Genomic DNA, 20,272 nt, shown 5'->3' with positions numbered 1-20,272 from the left:
TTGCGATAAGCACCGCTTTGGGAAAAACGGATTAATCCGGGTGGTGAATACTTTAAAATCTTTTACAGATTGGGAAAATGCACAATAAAAGAAACAGGTAAGTTTTTTATTTAATTTTACATACAATTAACGTATCTTTTTCAATTCTAAGAAAAACATGTAGTTTGCATTTTTGTCTACACAAGCAAAAGGTTTGCCTGTAGTCAGTGAAACTGAACTCATATTTTGTTACACAGTTTAAATATTCAGTTGTGACAGGTGACTACTGTCATTCTTTTGACCAGTATGCCTCAAAGCCTACTTGAAAAGTGCACACCTTTAATTTGTGTAACATCTCAAAATGCTTCTCACCCAGTTTATTTTGACGCTTTTTGCAGAATAGTCACTTTCTTGTTTACTGCAGGGTAGTCGATGAAGATGCTTAATTTTTACTTTTTTATTTTTTCATTTAGTTCTTCCTTTAGTCCAGTCTCGCAGAAGTATATGTCCATTGCCCATGCCATTGACTACCCTGCAGTTAACACGAAAGGGTTTATTGGTAAATTCACAGTAAAATCAAGTTATGAATTTAATATTCTAAAAGGATTATAAAGCTTTAATCTATGTCCATTCATGCTTTACATTATTCCTAAGTGAACTGGTTTGAATGTAGTCAGATGGAAAATTGTGCAGTTGAATTATGCCCATGTTTGTCAAAAGATTAAGATCAATCTTGAAGAGTTCATTTTTTTTCAGGAGAGAAGATGCAATTTCAAATTGAAATGATGCATCCATGTCTCATGCAGTTTTTTTCATATTGAAAATCGTTTTTTTTTAAACTGATATCAATATTTAATGTTTATATCATGTTTAATGACATAAGTGCATTATATACTTGGGGGATATTACGGTTGACATGATTTCCTATTATTTTGATAAATCATTTTTTCCTTTTTGATCACTTTTATAATTTTTTTTCAAGTGAAAAACTGCAACATCTTTATCAGATCATTCTCAATTTCAGTTCATCTCCATTGTAACTTATCTATAGATGTACAATTTAATACTCAAAAACGTGTATGTTTAGACTATTCCTATAAATGGGAAATGGTATCAAAAGAAAAATTGTTTAATGCTATTAGTGATGTAAATGTATTAAATGACATTGTCTCTTTTGAAAATATTGAAATAGGGGATAGCTACAATGCACTTAACAATGCTTCAGAAAAATTGACAAATATTTTTGAAAATTTGGCCAGAAAATGTTGTAAGATAATAAAGTTGAAAAAAAAAGACAAATAAGAAAAGGTTGTGGTCAGGTAATGATGTAAGAGATATGAAAAAACTGTGGTTGATATAGGACAACAAATGAGATTGCATCCCTTTAATATGCATTTAAGAAATAGTTTCTTTACTCATGCAAAGAACCTAAAAAAAATGATAAAAAAGAAGAAATATCTATATGAGAAAAATATATTTGACAAGCTTATCATAACAGATATTGTAAATCAGTTTTGGGCTTGAAAAAAAAACAGCTTGTAATTTTTCTGCTAAATTAAAACTAGGCAGATTTTCTACTGTATCATTTATTAAGACACAAGTCATGTTATATTTCTGCAGATTAAATATGAGAAATATTAATTCCCTATTGAAGGAAGCATATGAGCTCAATAAAATTTATGATGGGGAAGGGTTATACACATGGTATAGTTTTGTAAATAATATTTTTGAAGATGTGGGATTAGATATTAAAGATTTTGAATCTGCTGATAAACCTTATAGTAAAATAAAATTTAATTTAAAGATAAAGTTTAAAAACAAATAAGCAATATATACAAAGAAAAAATAGTAAGTAAACTATCATCTATCAATGATAGCTCAAAATTATTTCTGTACAGTAAACTTAAAACTGAAGAATATCTGATAAAAGAGCCAAATTTTAAAAACAGACAAATGATTGCTAAATTCCGTCTAAGCGACCATACACTAGAAGTTGAAACAGACAGGTATAAAATATTTCAAGGGAAGACCGATTTCAAGGGAAAACAGATTTTGTAAAATATGTAAAGATGAAGTTAATGATGAGTACCATTTTTTTCTTAACTGTAAACAGAACTCGAATGTAAGAAGTAAGCTATTTGCAGAAATTGTTAAACTAAACCCTAATTTTAGCCAATATCAACAGCTAGATAACCTGAAAAATATACTATCTCCAAAAGCTGAACTTTTGCCAGCAGTGTTTGATTTTTCAAAGCAATCATTAGAATTGCGAAATTGAGGTCCATGCCGGTCAAAAGTTGCACAATTGCATATACCTGTATATATATTGATTTTTGATTGTGGTGTAATATGTACTGTATGTAATGTACCTTATATAAAAGAAGAGTGAAACTTCTAAGAAAAGTTATATAATAAATTGAACAGTCACATATTTAAAAAAAAATTGTTCGATTTCTCGACTGGGTGCAAAACCAGGTCAGATCGGCATGGGACATGTCTTTTAACATTGCAACTGTTGAATATTTAAACCCTCCAACTTTCAAGGATTTATTCATTCAGATTATAGGCTTCGAATCAAAATAAAATTCACCGCAGAACGCAGCTTGGTACGACCGCAGAAATAATAATTTTGATAAAGTTTATGAATATGTTTATTTCTTATCCTCTTTCCCCTAACTTCTTACAGGAAAGGGCGATACCCTTTCAATCCTTTTGTGATATGGAACCTTGTAGCACAACATATCATACAGATTCACCTACTTTAACTTGAGGTTTTTTTTTATACATATCAGGAAAATGTTTGTTTTTCCCATTTTTTACCCTGAAGTTCTAAATTGTTCAATTTAGAATTAACCCAAAAAATCAATCTCAGCCTTTTGCGTTTGTGGAATGAAACGTTTTACAGAGAACTATATACACTCTTCCGAACATCAAGTCTGGTTCCTTTTTCCGTTTTCAAGTCGTAAGTAATCCCCAAAATCAACTCTTTGATTGAGATTCATACGCTTATACTTCTGTTATCTTGTGTGACAAGATTCAGTTATCCTATGATAATTTTTGACTTATAGGTGAAAGAAAATTTTGCATCTTTAAGTTAGAATAGATATACAATATACTTAAAAGAAAACTGAATAGATGTACAATATACTTAAAAGAAAACTGAACAGGAAGAGGGGATACTTACCCGAATGTATAAGCATAAATATGAGAAAAACATTCCAATAGAGGTTAATCCACATCGTACAGATATGAACAATAGTTTCGATTTCACAGGGAAATAATTAGATCGAGATAGATCGGAAATAGCAAAGTCAAGTTCCGACAAGTGCCTGAATATGATGTGAATACCCATCTGTGTACTTGTATACATATACAATAAATCATTAATACATATATATTGAAAAGCTTTAGATTACTCGGAATTAGAAGGACGCCAGGAAACTTTGACGAGAAATGGTACTTCAATTGAAGACATTGATTGACCTTAGATAACCTATGCCCAGTTTAGCCAACAAGGTTATACCCCTATCTACAACCAGATGAAACACACATGAACACTTTAATATTTGTCATTTTTTAATCAAGGAAAGTACTTTCAAGATTAAGTGCACCAACAAAAAATCCAAAGCGGAAAAAAACTTGACACAGGAAACATTTGTAGATCTAGGGACTTAGCCCTCGCCCTCTTACATCATGTAGATTGATTTCCTAGTTGGAAGAGTTATTTTCTATTTTTTATCTATTTTTAATCTCCCAGATTGCACGTGGTTCTACATTTCAAAATAGGGAATATGCATGAGCAGTTTGGGGGTGGCATAACTACCATGTTTATGATGAAATTATAAACCAATTCAATGACGGATCCAGGATTTCAGAAGTTAGGGGAAGGCGTAAATAAATTTAAATGGCGTGGTGAGTCAAAACATTAAGGGAGTAGAATTTGTGATTAAACAAGATTTCATGCGAAGGAAGAAATCAAACTTTAGGGGGGGGGGGGGCGCCCGGTACAACCGTGCTTGAATCTGAACTGATTTGATTTCACTATCCAGACAATCAGTATCATTACACAAATATTCCTATTGATCGTGCCAAAAGTTTTGACACCATGGAAACCGGGCAATGTAACCATATAAAAAGTAAACTGAGCAATGAATGTAACATTTTCACTTTGCACGTTGACATACTCCCACACAGTTAGAGTGGGGAAACGCTCTCGGACCCAAGTGGGGACAGGGATTATGCCAGAGAGTCAACACAGCAGCCCAGCCGCTATTAGACCATACCCTGACCGAGTTCTTCGGTCAGGTATCCGACGGCTGGGCTCTGCCACCAACTAGTTGTTTCTACTAACCACTAACATCGACCGTGAGAGGCCTATATTGGTATTCAAGGTCTTTAAAAACTCCCAATCATAAATGTAACAATGGAAACATACGCGATGCAACGAATACAGCCAAACATGGGCCCTCAACATCACAAACATGAATTGGAGTGCAAAGAAGTATAAAATGTTTTAAACAGAATTTCTACCATAATATATAAATTTATGTTATATTTACGGCACGGTCTTTCGAGTTATTCGAATAGATTTTGAGCCCGCAAGGCGAGAAGTCTTTTGGAAAATAGGAAGGCGGTGCTATAAATGATTTATGACCGCACACATTAATCGATAATTGACCATTGAGAGATATACAGGCACGAATAGTTCGTGCTCTCGTTCCGCGCGGAGTCATCTTCGTCAGAGGCAGAGTTGTCCTACTCTAGCACTGTTAGAGGTTGTCTGGCAAGCTATTTTCTGACTTGGTGCCTTCCTAACTTTTAGCATCTGACATGTTGAAAGCCACCGCAAATGTTAATTAGCTAAGCATGTGTTTTAAAATACTTTATGTCTTTTATTAACATAAAAGAAGTTTAACCTACCGGAAATCGAACGATAAAAATCCTAAATATTTGTTAATACCTAGAAAACATTTGTAATGAAGACAGTTGTCAAAATAACCAGCAATTTTGAATTAGGTCACTAATTTTACGGAATACAATATATTTCTGACAAAAACGAACTGAAAGTTGGTAAAGGCAATTCGTTGGTTAATTTGATATGTTCGTTTCGCAAATTTTACAATCCGTAATTTTATCAACCGGAATTACACACTCAAAATGCTAAAAACCAAATATGAAGTTCATTTTAACTGCTTTTACAAAGGATTTCCAGGATTTCTTGATTTTCTCATCAGGTAGGTCATTGTTTTTCTTTAGTTTAGTCACCTTCTCCCGTGTAATGGTAAAGAAACTGTATAAAACGTTTTAAATGGAAAATAGTTTACTATAATTCTGCCGATTTCAAGGAACGGCGGAACGAGCGTTATGCGATATGGCGCTCGGAAGTAAGAGGTTAGGGTATGGAGGAACGGAATTCCAACCTCTTACGTTGTAGAGTTGTCCATGTGCAATATTTATTATATTAGTGCAGCGGACGGCTAAGGATTTTTGTAACTTTATAGACCTAGAGGGTATACGGCTATATGATATGTCAATGGAAAGACAAATCCATGTAAGTAAAAGTGAAATCGTTTATTGTAGGCATTGGAAAACAAGTAACATGTAAAGATCACATGCATCGAATTTCAAAAATGTAATAAAGAACTTTTTTCGTCAAAATTGACTATTTAATCTGAGAACAAAATTGTCTCTAAAAATGGTTCAATTTTTGTGCATTTTCAATAATTAAGGGGTAATCAGAAATATTACAATGTATATTTAAATATTATTCTATACTGAATAACAAAGAAAAGTAGCATAGCGTTCTCGATTCGATCTGAAACATGAGATTTGAAGTCGCAAATTTTCATATATTTTAACTTCTAATTAAACTAAAATTGTAAAATACGAAATCATTTTTTCAATTAGAAAACTAAAGTGTCCGCAACACTATTAAGAGGTTGGATATTGCTGGGCGGTTTTCCAATTGAGTTCTATGGGAACATGTGACCTTTCATGCAATATCATACAAGATTTCTAGTTAGAGCACACTTGGTCTTCCCCTCATATTTATTTGGGAAAAAGAACTAAGGGAAAATCACAATTCATGTTACAAATAAAGGTTTATTCAGGAATGTCAACAAATGGTTATACCTACAGAACAAAGACTTTCAGTCCTAAAGGTATAATTCAGTGGTGTATCCAGAAAAAAAATTGGAGTGGTCCCAAATGAACGTCAATTGGATTTATTTTCTATCCCGAGTCATTGCCAAAGTTGAGTTTCCACTAGTAGTGTGTGTTTATGAGTCATCTATTTATATAACCTAGTGAAAGCATAAATACTATAAACAGTCATTATATATAAAAGAGTAATCAAGGGAACGGCATGTACATGAAATCCTATCACAAGTTGAATATGTATATATTTTTAAGGAGAAAAATGCTCTGCAACAGGGAAACAGTAGTAATAAACAAATTACATGTATATATATTTTTATTTCAATATAAAACTACACATTTTAAAACAAACAGCAGGGTTTAACTTTTCTTTCTTTCTTTTGCATTTTTCGTGATTGCTTATTTATAAGAAATAACTGATGTCAATTTGAATAGTTTCCATCACTCCAAGACAACTGGATGCCTTATTTAGTCTTTCTTCAAAAATTGTGTTTTTGCTTTGTTTTTTTTTTGGAGGTGGTGAAGGGGAGGGGGTTCTTTGCCATTTTCCGAGAAATGCTTTGTAAGCTAGTAAAGTGCACGGACCATATGTTATAATTAGTGGTTTGATGACAATTTTAAAATACCTGCTCAAAATAAGAAAATGTAACTGTATGAACAGAAAATACCAAATAAGCTATTTTATTACTGAAGCACGTATACTCCACGGGTTTTGACATTGAAAAATATGTCAATTTAAGCGATTTTTCGGCGGGGTAGGGGTACATTTTTTTCTTCATTTTACCGCAAAATCCTAAGAGTTATTGCAACCTTCATGGTATCATTGTAAAGCTGAGACATTGCTCTATACGATGATACCTAAATGTGTTTATTGTTCACACATACTATCTCAGAAAGGCTTAGACTCTCAAACAATCGAGTCACAAAAATCTATGCTTTTTTACCCAATGGGGTACAAATATTGGCTTATACTGAAAAAGAATCCGAGAATATTCTTTGGCGACAAATTAATTCGGTAATGGGATGTATAAATGTACCAAAAAATCACCATGAAGTTCCGTCCGTGCGAGACCCGACAGGGTAGTCAAGGACGTTAAAAAACCCCTTAGTCAGTTAGCCATGAAGTTGATGAGTGGGGGTGAACGGTGGACCCTCTCAACCCATGTACTACTTGATTTGATTGCATTATCCCGGTGTGTCAAAATGGCAGTATAGATTGTTGATGTTTACCTGGTATTTAACTGTCGATAATTACTTTTAGGTTGTCAAGGTTCCAAAAAGCAAGGTGGATGTCGTGTTAGTATGTTAGCCGAAAAAAAGTTTTCTAATTAGCAGAAGTCAAGGACGCTCATCTGTTCAAAGCGTCACTTTTTTAAGATATTAAACCATCTTAACAACCACTGCCGGTTCCTGCTAAATCTGGTGATTTCTATAGTAGACTTTTGAATAAAAATCCTTGCTTCTTAAGAACTATTTCATTCCGAACCATAGATAAATTTGTATTTATTGTTCCCCCAGGGAAGATCTCAATGCTTTGGTCAGAAGGATATGTTGGCTTCATATGCCTACTTTCTTAAAATCACTGATCTTCCCTGGGGGAACAATAAATTTGAAAATTGAAACAGAAAAAAAAACTCACCTGAAATTAGAAGATATGTTTAATACATCGATAATTAAAACAATAATACCCAACATGTCTTTTTTACATCGATTATGTGCCAAAAATTAACATTTGGTTCATGTTAAGGTAATCTTTTCACGGGTGGGGTGGCAATTTTTCAACTAATTGGACTTAAAAAAGTTCAAATATTTATCACTCGGGCTCATTACAAAGCTAAGACACTATATAATTGTATTTGAATATACAAAAGCTTATTTGAAGTACGATATTTGAAAGAAATATCCAATTATAGGTGAAATTGAAGAAAATATGAAATTCGAAAAATTCACCTTTCTATGGAAAACTCATTATTGTCATACTGAAACTGAAAAATACGCACCTGAAATGAGAAGATATGTTGTATACATCGATCATTAAACCAATAGTACCCAACATGTCTATTGTAAACCGTTTATATATCAATAATTAACATTTTAGTTCATGTTGATGTATTTTTTTCATGGGTAGGGATGGCAATTTTTCAGCTAAATTGACTTAGAAAAGTTCAAAATATTTATTGCTTATGCTAATTTTGGAGCTAAGACACTATATTCATGTACCGTTTCACACAAAAACTTGATTAAAGTACGGTATTCTGAAAAAAGGGCAATAACCGGTGATATAGAAGAAATTCTAAAATTCTGAAAATTCCCATTTTTACGATTTTATTACCCCAAAAAGAAAATCTAAGTCCTGAATTCATCAGATATGTTGGGAACATCATTATCTTAATTATGAATGCCTAAAATATGAGTTTTACGGTGTTGGTATGCTGTGAATGAGAAATCTGTTTGATACAGAGACCAGTTTTCTAGGGGTAGGGTTAATATTTTTAACATTTTTGGAAATCCTTTCTTGAAACTTAGGTTTTAGTGGTTTATTTATGTAGAAAATTGAATTATCTATCGAATGGTGCCAAATTTGAGACGTTTTAGTTGAGTAATAACTTGTAGAGTCGAATTTATGTGAATTTTTCGATTTTTTTGGATAAATTCTGACTACGAAAATCGCCAAAATTCATCAAAAGAACCCCAGAAGTATAAATTGTGATAATACTAAACAGAAAATACCAAAGCTATTTTTTACTGGAGCATTTATAGTCCAGGGGTTTTGACATTGAAAAATAGGTCAATTTCAGCGATTTTTCGGCGGGGTAGGGGTACATTTTGTTTTCATTTTACCGCAAAATCTTAAGTTACCGCAACTGTCATGATATCATTGTAAAGCTGAGGCATTGGGCTACATGAAATCCATCTAATGATTTCATGCCAAAGACAAACCAAAGTAACGTCATTTACCATAGCGTACATGTATATATACATACATGTGACCGATTTAAATTAAAACACGAAAAGTTTACAAAAAAATGTTTACAAAGAGGACATAACTCATTTGAGTTACCTCAAACCGACAAATTGCTTAATTCATTTAAAACATCATTATATGAAAATATCTAGACGAATACACTGGGACACTGCATTTCATTTGACTTCATATCACTAAATGATCATAAATCTAGTGGCTATCGTTCATCTCATCCACATGTATTAGATCACATTGAGACATGCAACAACTCTGGTTTATCCTTTGTCAAAGTCTTTCTTAAGTAGAGACAAGCTGTTCCAATTTTCATTTCTCTTGAACTCATATTCTTAGCTAGAATTTACACCGATTTTCTACAAAAAAGGGCAGCGGTATGAACAATCGGCAATGACAAGGATAAGATTCCCGTTTTTAACTGATATGTCGATAAGATTACCTGATAATCCGATCTGGACGGTCAATTTCGAAACTAACGAACAATCTCTATCTCTAAGAGTACGTTTACTTCGTTCTGTAGAAAGAAGAAGTTTGTGGAATAAAAAAACTTAAAAAAATTATTTTTGCCTCAACGAGGTATAAAAAGTAGCCAAAAGAATACAAAAAAATGCTTCAATTTATTTTTTGGCGACAAAAAGATGGGAGGTATAAGGGTACCTGAAAATCATATTTTGGTTGATGAGTGGAGGTTCAAGGGGGGTTATTTTAGCCCACTTACTAAAGTATAAGTTAAATTATTACCACTGTACTCAGAGATAAGGACACTTGGAAAAAGTTAGGTTTGACAAGGGGGTAGTACGGTGTGCCGTGGGACCACCCCCTGTATCCGCCATCGATATTGTTTTGTTAGTTTTTATTGCATGTATATAACAAAAAGACCAACAGATGGGATTTCATTTTACATACTTTTTTTTCTCAATACTTCAAAATGTGCTGATTATGAATGTGTTTTTGTACGTATCAATTGACAGTACTTTTACCTGTTTCATTGTACACAACGGTTCATGACAATGTCTTGTTCTTCATATGAAAACAAGAAACGAATAACGTAAATAAAAATATGGCAATACCTACTGTATGTATAATTGATAGTACTTGTTTGCACTGGAAAATAAAGTGCTTCACGGAGCTGAGCATAGTACGGCCATGTGATAGCCGCCGAACTCTGTTCACTTAAAAAAGGGGAAAGTTTGGACACAATATTAGTATTGCATGAACTTACAATCCATTATGGACAGAACAACTGGTTTGGACACAATATAGCACAAAATTTGATATTCAATTAAAAATTTCAAAATTGAATCAAAACGTTAGTTTTAGTCTGATTGAAAATGCAGGCACATATTTTCATAAAGTATCCAATAAAAAAATTGCAATCGGACTAAAAGAATATAAATAATGGTCAAGTAATTGTCAACTAGCTAATACGCACGAAAACCAAGTGTCTATGGACGACGACAACAACATCGCCATACAAATATACGACCGCAACTTTTTTGCGGTCTAACAAATTTCGGGACAACAATAAACTTCAATCTATTCAAATTATAACACCCATTTTCTCCCTGATTTCCAAAAGGGATGAACAACCTAAAAATAAACTATACCCCCCATGTCCAAGGGAACAATGTGTTAAAATAAAAAAAAAAGATTGGATAAATTTTACGCAAGTAAGCGTAAATAAAACTAAAGTTACCGGACGCCAACGGGAGGGTGAAACCATTATACGACTGAAAAATATTTTGCTGTCATATGAAAACCTCTAGTGCAGTAGGCGGAATCCATCTTTTCCAGTTGCGGATACAGAGGGTGGTGCACCCCCTTTTTATTGGAAAATTTGTCATTTCCATGTGTAAAAATTGACAAAAAATGACAAATAGTGTCCTAGACCCCCTTTTTTCAAAGTGTCTGGATCCGGCCCTGTTTTCTGGAACTATAAATGGACTGCTCTAATTTTTCCATCATTTTCATGGTACAGACAGATACACCGTAACGATCCCAAGTTCATGATGGCGAACTTCTGTAGTGATGATTTTAATCTTGCAGCAACATAGTCCTGTTCCAGAAGTCTAATTGAAAGAAGTATAGCGCGATACAAAAAGTCTGCGTAGTTATTGCAAGCTCTGGTATAACGTATGAGTAGTGAGATGAAAACTTCATACGTAGGTGCTGAAAGGATGTTGCTACAGATGAAAGGAAAGTTGACAATACAGAATGAAAAGTCATTGGGTTTATCGCATAGTTAAGTCAATGGTTTTCCTATACAGTCGATCTCTAAATGTATGTCAGAATATGAGGCCGACTTCACAGCGTGTGTGTAGTATTCTTTATCTCAAGTTCTTTGGGGGTAGATGGGATTAATAAAATCCCGAAAACTAAGATTGTTTAAAGATTATACGTCATCTATATAGCAGAAAGTGAGATTAAAGGATCTAGCTAAAGGATTTCCCATCTTTTGGATCAGATCAGATCAGCTATAAAGTCAGCCTCATAAGAGTAAAGGAGTAGGTCAGCAAGTAGAGAATTTGTTCCCATTGGAATGCCGACCGTTTGTTGAAAAACGCGTCCACCACATTGGATAAATATGTTGTCGATCAAAAAATTCCACCATTTACAAAGTATGAGAAATTTCTGCTTCTTCATATGTGTATCTAGTTGTACCGCCTTTTTAGCAACAATGATGAATAATGCTGAGTCGGGATTTCAACGAAGTATGGAGAATAATCAGTTGAAATACGCTAAACCTAGGTCTATGCATTGTAAGTGCATTATCTGTGTGTATGTTGATCAAAAGTAGTCAAAATAAAGCTGAGAATGTGTACTTTAAAATCATACTTGTAATTTGCTGCAAAAGTGTATGAATATTGTTTACAAGTTCGAGTTATTTGCCTCCATGCTGTCAGTAAGCAGAAAAGGTCAAAATGTGGATTTTCAGTATTACTTATTTAAGTTAACTTCGTGAATAACTTCTACATCATACCATAAGTATAGTAATTTTGAAAGCCTTATTTTCAAGCTTTGCAATGATATGCAACTTTAAGATGTCATTTATCCTGGTAGTTCACAGTGAAACTTTGGAAATTAATTTTTTAACATGTAAAGTAATGGAAACGTTTGAAGTGGTTAGTGAGACAACAGATAGAGAACCTTATTGCTTCCCTTTTTTTACTTGCAGGAAATACTAAGACATGTCTATTTAGGAGTGTATTTAGAAGTGTGCAAATAGTGGAGTAAATATTAAAACAAATCCCAGAATGTGTCATAGTAAAACACAAAACAAAGAAGAGGCAATAACTGTGCCAATGTGATCTGTACAAACCTACATTTAAATTATTTAACTTATATGTGAGTATAACTTCACACAAAATATATGGTCAACAAATTAAACCACTGCCTACATGTAACAGTCTGCAAACTATATCTTACGAACGGACAGGTGAAGATAAAACCAGGAGCCATAGAGAATTCACGTAGGAAAGAGAGACTTCATATAGGTCATAGAGAGACTTTAGATAGGTCAAAGAAATGCATCATGATTTGAATTTGTTACACATTGGGTGATGTAAAATCTATGAAAATAATGTATTACATTCAACTTTAATAACAGTTTTCATTGAGTCTGCATGAATTTACAGACTCCTCTACGAGGAATCTCAGGTTTTACAAAAATTAGCATTTATTCCAGCATATATACATGAGCAATGACAAGAAGATGATTATGTATCCAGGTACTCTCTCAAACAAACACTTAGATGAGATTCCATCTTGTATTATGTCCTCATTGGCTCACTTCCATCTAGGTTTTTCCCTTGTTTTTCTAGTTCTGCCCTGAAAGTAAATTGAAACTCTTCAACACCAACATCAACTAAAAGCCTCAGTAGATCAAGTTCTACAGAGTTAAGAAAATATGCATAATATAAGTTATATATGTACATCTTTATAAGTAAGGAAACAATAATCTTCTATAACTTGTACAACAAAGAACTCTTAACACATAAATTTATGTAAGTTCCACTATGAATGTATTAATTAACCTAATAGTACTCAAGACTCAAGCTACTTGAGAAAAACAGGGAGAAATAACTTCTCGTTCAGAGAGACACCAGGGAGACATGAATGCATTTCAATAAAAATAGGCTTTAAAAACTTTTTTAAAATACTGATAAATGATAATATCAGAAACCTGCTGAATTTATAAAATATATATATTGAAAAAAATTTCAGCTATTCGTCAAATGCCATAAAGCCTCCAGATTTTGCTGTCAATGAGTGAAACCCTTTGGACAACCACACAGAGGGAGCACATCCTCACATTCGGACCCCCCCCCCCTCATTTTGGAGGTTTATTTTTTGTCCCAAAAATTTTCAGTTTCTTTAGGTTAGCCTTTCAAGTCAAATTAGCCAAAAAAAGCTAAGTATCCATGGCATAAGTCCTCTATAAAGGGGTGAGGGTTAAAAGAAGAGACATCAAATGGTGTCAGTATGAACTGAAGGGTAAAGCTACATGTACTGTGTAAATATAGTTCAGATCAATTTACTTAAACTTCATTTATATTGTCTAAAACTAAACATTAATGTAGACCTCAAAATCAATATTTACATTCAAATACAAGCCATTTTTCCATTCTGAAGACTTTATAATTAACCCCATTTAAATTGACCTAAGAAAAAGGTATTGTATTGCAAGTTTTATAAAATGCACATTTCAGCCTCTTAATCTTTTATAATCAGACTTAATAATATAAAAAAAGGAGATGTGGTATAATTGTCAAGGAGACAATCATCCACCAAAAGTCAAGCAATGAACAATTTAACTTCTTAATAGGTCACCACATGGTCCTCAATGATGGGCAAAATCCATACCAAATAGCAAGCTGTAAAAGGCCCCAAAATAAATGAAGTGAAACTATACATAAAAGATGAAAATTGACTTAATCCATAGAAAAATTGAATAACAACAACAATTGCTGTTGGAGCCATAAAAAAGTTAACTGCAAAATTTCTTTAGTGGTAAAGAAGTTTGTTCCAAAGTTATTCCACAAAACCAAGTGTATACAAACAACACTGACAAACCATTGAAAACTGAAAAAAATTTAAAAAATGACTGATACATACATACATGTACTGTATCACAAAACAACATTGATGAATAAGTGGAAATTCTAGCTCAAAATCTGTGTGGAAAAGTTTTCTTATAGTAAAGTCTATATAGATCCTGTTTATATTAATAGACTAATTTGTGTGTCAAGTCTAGCAAATGTACAAGTGTATGGTTTACATGAATCTAAAGTTTGTCCAAGCTTATGTGGTAAATTAAAATATTCTTCCTAAATCAATACCTGAGCTGTATTGAGAAATCATCATCTAAATTATCATCATCCCAATTATCTTCCCACACATTGACATCTTCCTCATCCTCGTTTTCTTCTGCCCAATCTACAAAATGCTTTAATTTATAATATTGAAAGAGTAATCAAGGGAACCAAGATTATAGCGGTAATCAAACGAATGCAATCCAGGGACAAAGACCAGAAATGGAAAACAGACATACTCAACAAAGGACATAAAGTAACTAAAATCATACATACAAAGTAATAACAGCAAAAGAGCAAGTCGGACTCCACTAAAAACTGGGAGCATGGACCAGGTGCACAGGTAGGGTAAGCGTTCTCTGTTTTTCTAGAAACACCTGCTGAGTTGCTCATAAAAAGTCCAGGGTAGACAAACAAGGGAAGGAAAACTATGACCCGTTGAATAAATCAGTTTTCATGGTGCACATGGATACACCACAACAATCAACGAGTTCATGATGACAACCATAAAACTTTTGAAGTGATGACTTCAATCTTGTAGCAACATAACCCTGTTCCAGAAGCCTATTTGTTAGAGTTCTAGTGCGATACAATAAGTCAGCATAGTTTCGGCAAGCTTTGGCGTAACGTATGAGTTGTGATATGAACACTCCATACGCAGGTGCTGAAGGGATGTTGTCACAGATGAAAGGAAAGTTGACAATTTTGAATTAATTCATCCCGTTTGTCCTAAAGTTTGGTCAGTAGTTTTCCTTTACCATCGATTTCTAAGTGTAGGTCAAGATATGAGGCTGACTTCACAGTGTCTGTAGTATCCTTTATCTCAAGTTCTTTGGGGTAGATGTGATGTATCAAATCCCGGAAATTAGGATTGTTTAAAGATAATATGTCACCAATATAGCGGAAACTGAGATTAAAGGATCTAGCTAAACGATATTCTTTCTTTCGGATCAGATCAGCTATAAAGTCAGCCTCATAAGAGTGAAGGAAAAGGTCAGCAAGTAAAGGAGCACAATTTGTTCCCATTGGAATGCTGACCGTTTGTTGAAAAACATGTCCCCCACACTGGACAAATATGTTGTCGATAAACTTATTATTAAAAGTTTGTATAAAAATTTCTTTGATCTGTATTTTTTTTAAATGTCCAGATCAGCAAACTGACCTGATCAATAAAATGGCTGGGTTTTAAAAAAAAAGGCAAACAATAATACTACTTTCTCCAGCAGCCAGTCATTCACATAAGGTGACCAGCCTACAGTGTTCCAGGGCAGGGTGCAGGTGCTGAAAAAGGGCACATTGGTGCTGTATAATCACTCTTTCTTTGGTGATTCAAAGGTCACAATTATAGGTTTTTATACCCCCTGCTTGAAAAGTGGGAGGTACATGTACATACAGTAGTAATCATAGTGTCCATCTGTTCATTCCTCCCCAGTCCTAATCCACAACTCATCTAAAACCACTGAATGGAATTACAAAAAAGTACATGTACATACATGTAAATGTAGATAAACTTTCACAGGTTTTTAATTACATGATGCCATTGTGCACTTCCTATTTTGTTTTTCCATAGATCTGCATGCTTTAAATCACTTATATGCAAAATGTATAAGGGTTCACATTTGGTTTCTTGGGAAGGGGAACAGGAGGTATTGTGGTCAAGGGTCAAGGTCATATAGAGGTCATAAAAGTATCTGACAGGGCCTCTCATGATGATACACCTGTGTGTCAAATATGGTATGCCTATCTTGATGACCAAGGAAGTTATGGCCCTGACATGAATCTGCACTGACAGAAGGAAGGACATAGTGATTCCAATATGCAGTACCCCCCACCCCACCCCACCCCCCCCCACAAAAAAAAAGTTTGTTCACAGTGGATATAACAACTTTATCATTTCTTATAGTAATGAGTCTTTTCTATTTATTTATTCTTAAAAGAAAGAAAAATGTTATATGAATACAGAGCTGGACATTATGTTTAGAATGCCAAATTTGAGTTGAGATATGGTACATGTACTTTCATGTGTTTAGTTCCATAAATCTATGTAACTGGGATGATTGGTTTTTTTTTAACAAAACCATGACCTTGTCTTGTCAACTTAGAAATATCTGCTGACCAAGTGCATGAATGAAACAATCATTTCAATTGTTTATTTTTTTCAAATTAAAGTTTCATGTATTTTGAGTATTTTTTCAATCATTTTTATTAACAAATTTTGACCAATAAAGTTAAAGGGAAACATCTTCACCAGATGATCTTTCCTTAGCATTTTAACAAAATTTCTTTGAATAAGCCTAATGCTCCTTTCGTTATACAGCAGATGTGAGGTTGCAAGAAAACAATGGTCGTGTGGACATCGTTATACATTTGTATGTTGGTAATAGTCAAAACTGACAAAAAGCCGATTTATTCACTGTACATGTAGACATCCAAAATATACATTTAAGATATGGAGTAAAATTTAGGTATTGCCTAAGTGAGAAGCTCTTACAATATCCCTTTAAGCTTGTGTGGGTCTAATTTATAATTTGTACAGATTCTGGAAATTTTATTCATACTTCATGTACATAAAATTTATTGGAGCATGTGCAGAATCATCATATATTTCTTCTTCAAGACATTTCTCATGTTTAGTAAACAGTAGAAAACAAACTATAATCACTGTTTCATAGATTTATGGAACTAAGCACATGAAAGTACATGTACTATATCTCAAATTTGATTTGGCATTTTTTAAAAAATATAAAATCCTTTTACTGTTTCACTATATTGTATTTACTCCTCCAATATAAGAAGTTGGAATTCCTTTCCTCCATACCCCATTGGATGTCACCAAGTGGCCAGATAAAATATTGCTAGACAACCTCTAGCATTGCTGGAGTATATTGTATTTACACGTTGCATGAAAGTCTCCCATCCAGCTCTGTAATATACAATGTATTTTTACTGCGGAATTCTTTGCTGAATTTGGACCAAGCTTGGATTAAATAATATTGAAGTTATTTTATTACTCCCAGGACAAAAAAGACTCATTTTAAGACACAATTCAACTAGCAATTTCCCAAATCTCGAGCAGTACAGTCATGACATCATGTTACCTGGAGAATTGTTAAAGGACTTATAAGTGTGCCAAATAAGTAATCATAATTGTATCCAGTCAGTATTTAGTAATAAGTAAAATGTATTTGTATCCAATCAATCCACCAAATTATACACAACAGTCTCCCAGTGATGGTTTTTATCTATTTTGAATGCTTCAACCTTCTCAAGCTCTGAAACGCATTAAAATTGTACAAATAACAAAAATACTGGACTTTGATTTTGGGTACAGGAATTTTGGGTTACACATTTTAAACCTCTGGAAAAGAGAAAATTTAATAAAATCATTTTTTTAGACAAACATTTTTAAAATCTTTAATTCTAGCCTAACCATCATATCATTTTGTAAATATATACCAAATTTAAGCTAGAAATATGTAATAATAATGAAATTGACAAAATAGTATTTGGGTACGGGTTACACATTTTAGACCATACCCCTTTGAAAGCAGAAAATCAAATAATTTTTTTTTTTCGACAAACATTTTTAAAATCATTAATTCTAGCCTTACCATCACGTCATTGTGTACAAAATTTACGCTGGGAATATCAAGTAATAATGAAGAAAATGGCAGTATGTAGACCATACCCATTAAGGAAATAATTAAGCCCTTACCTTCAGCAGGGAATTCTTCAAATTCGTCGTCTTCTTCCAGTAAACCCAAATCTGGTTTTTTATCTTGTTTGTCTGACATGACCAGAAATCAGCAGAAATTCAAATCAACATATCATTGACAGGAAGTTTAAAAAAGGGAGATAATAAAGTACAACACATATTTAGGTTAAAAGGGAGATTTCGAGGATTATATATATTTATTATAAGTATTCAAGCAAAGGAAAAAAAGTAAAACAAATTATAGTTATGTAAACTCATGAAAACGAATGCTTTATTATGATAGAAATTTCTCTCATAACTTCTATCAAGGATTTTACCATAAAGATAACCATTTATTCCAATTATAGAGCCCTTTGATAGAGCATAGAATTATGAATTAAGACACACGGACACAATGTGGTAAATAAAAGATGTAAAATAATAACAATTATAGGCTACGGCAGAGCCAGTATATTTGATGATCATAAATAAAGAGACTATTCAGAATAATCATATATGTATATACATGTAAGTTAGCTACAATGTATTTGGCCCAAATATTTTTTATACAATGTATTTGTCTATCAGCAATATAACGTCCAAAATTTTTGACAAGTTTCAAATCTTGCATAAAAATCCAATTGAATTTAAAATTGATGTACTAATTTCTGAAATTGTTACGTGTAAATGGCATAATGTTATTATAAAGCCTAGTACTAATTTGCTCATATAATGGGCATTCAATTATATAGTGGTTTTCATCTTTAACTTCATCTAATGAACACTACTGACATTTTCTCAACGATCTATCTATATTTTTTTTGGAAATCGGTCTGTCTCGACCCTTAAAGGGTGAGCACTTATTCTTATTTTACAGATTGAGTGCCTGTATCTGAACTCTTAAATTCAAGTATTTTCCATACCAAATGAGTTTTAAATGAAAGTAAGAAAATACTTTTCCTTGTTAAGATTTTAAAATCTTTTATTGATGAGCATTCGAAGACATGAGATAACGGCTATATAACTTATCTGGGATCATATCTGTAAATTATAATACACTGTATTTTTATACCTGGTCTTTAAAAAAATAAATACAATAACATTGAATTAACATTGCTTTGGTGAAGATTTTTTACCACACATATATGTACATGTATCAAGCAATAAACTTCTAAAATCTATAATAATATTTTAACATTGATAGTACTACGGAAACATACATAGGATATCTTCCAAGTTCAAACACCACAGCACAATTACTCGACCGTTTATTAACTCCTTCTATATATTTCTTAAATTTAATATGTGATCTTGCAGCTGCGTCATTTTCAAAAGTTTTTTCAAGAAGAATATGCTGTTCCTCTTTCTTATAAGCTGGTTGTCGAGAACATACCCCAGATTTCACTTCCAAATGTTAAAACTGGTTTGACTGTATGGTCATATAAACTGAGTAATGTTGAAACACTAGGATTTGAAGAGGACATGCAAATGTAATCCTTGCTTCTATTAAAGCATGGCCATATCATAGACTTGTAATTAATTTAATTATATGTCTATAGTCCCGTACAGGTCACTGATTAAGCTGAAACCATTATTATACCGACCATTCAGTCGTCGGATTTCTAAATTAATCACACATAGTACACATACGACCAGAGAACCAATTTATTATAGAACCGGGATGAGAACAACATTTATATTATTCAGTATAACTTTTTCTAAAGAGATTATGCATTAGTCATACATTTCATTTTGAAGATATATTACAGGGCAAATTGGAATCCAGATCCTGAATTGGAATTCTAATTCATTCTAGGTCAAATTGGAATTCCAATTTGCCCTGGATTTTAACCAGATATAAACTTAAGATAAAAAGTATTTTGTTTGCACATAATACTTTCCTGGTAAATTAAAATACTTTTTAAGTTATTTTATATCCTTTTTCATGATTTTATAAGTTAGACATTCAAATTATAGATTTTTGTGTATTTTATTATCTAATGGTAGTTATGGTAAGTTTTTCTGTGACAGGTGTAATTGGATTAACCTTTGAACATTTATCAAATGTGTTGCTCACATATTTACCCTAAATCACAACTAAAATAAAACTTGACATGGATGAACACAAAAAATTGTTCTACGAAAAATTAT

The 20,272-nt window shown here is 32.9% G+C and overlaps 1 protein-coding gene and 1 long non-coding RNA gene across 2 annotated transcripts; one reads left to right on the top strand and one right to left on the bottom strand.

Annotated features, from left to right (window-relative positions):
* The first annotated feature begins 5,128 nt into the window (after window positions 1-5,128).
* Window positions 5,129-12,936, top strand: LOC148612470 (uncharacterized). Its single transcript, XR_015924418.1, has 2 exons — window positions 5,129-5,213; window positions 12,291-12,936. It is a non-coding gene; the product is annotated as an uncharacterized LOC148612470 (long non-coding RNA).
* Window positions 12,701-18,291, bottom strand: LOC148612469 (26S proteasome complex subunit SEM1-like). The gene is made up of 3 exons (XM_088593953.1): window positions 18,143-18,291; window positions 14,455-14,551; window positions 12,701-12,943 (listed from the first exon to the last, which is right to left on the bottom strand). The coding sequence occupies exons 1-3, from the start codon at window positions 18,219-18,221 to the stop codon at window positions 12,886-12,888; spliced, it is 234 nt and encodes a 77-aa protein (XP_088450079.1). The 5' UTR covers window positions 18,222-18,291; the 3' UTR covers window positions 12,701-12,885.
* Window positions 18,292-20,272: the final 1,981 nt, after the last annotated feature.

The sequence above is a fragment of the Perna viridis genome, chromosome 7 (assembly GCF_037379345.1).
Source record: "Perna viridis isolate PV_CMFRI_1.1 ecotype Kerala chromosome 7, ASM3737934v1, whole genome shotgun sequence".
Lineage (NCBI taxonomy): Eukaryota > Metazoa > Mollusca > Bivalvia > Mytilida > Mytilidae > Perna > Perna viridis.
This window is presented reverse-complemented; position numbering and strand designations above follow the sequence as displayed.

Excerpts from the sequence above, each read along its gene's own strand:
- LOC148612469 (XM_088593953.1), bottom strand. The coding sequence starts at position 18,221 with ATGTCAGACAAACAAGATAAAAAACCAGATTTGGGTTTACTGGAAGAA. Across the intron at positions 14,552-18,142 it reads TGAAGAATTCCCTGCTGAAG|ATTGGGCAGAAGAAAACGAG; the intron begins GTAAGGGCTTAA and ends AGCATTTTGTAG. Across the intron at positions 12,944-14,454 it reads GATTTCTCAATACAGCTCAG|GGCAGAACTAGAAAAACAAG; the intron begins GTATTGATTTAG and ends ATTTACTTTCAG.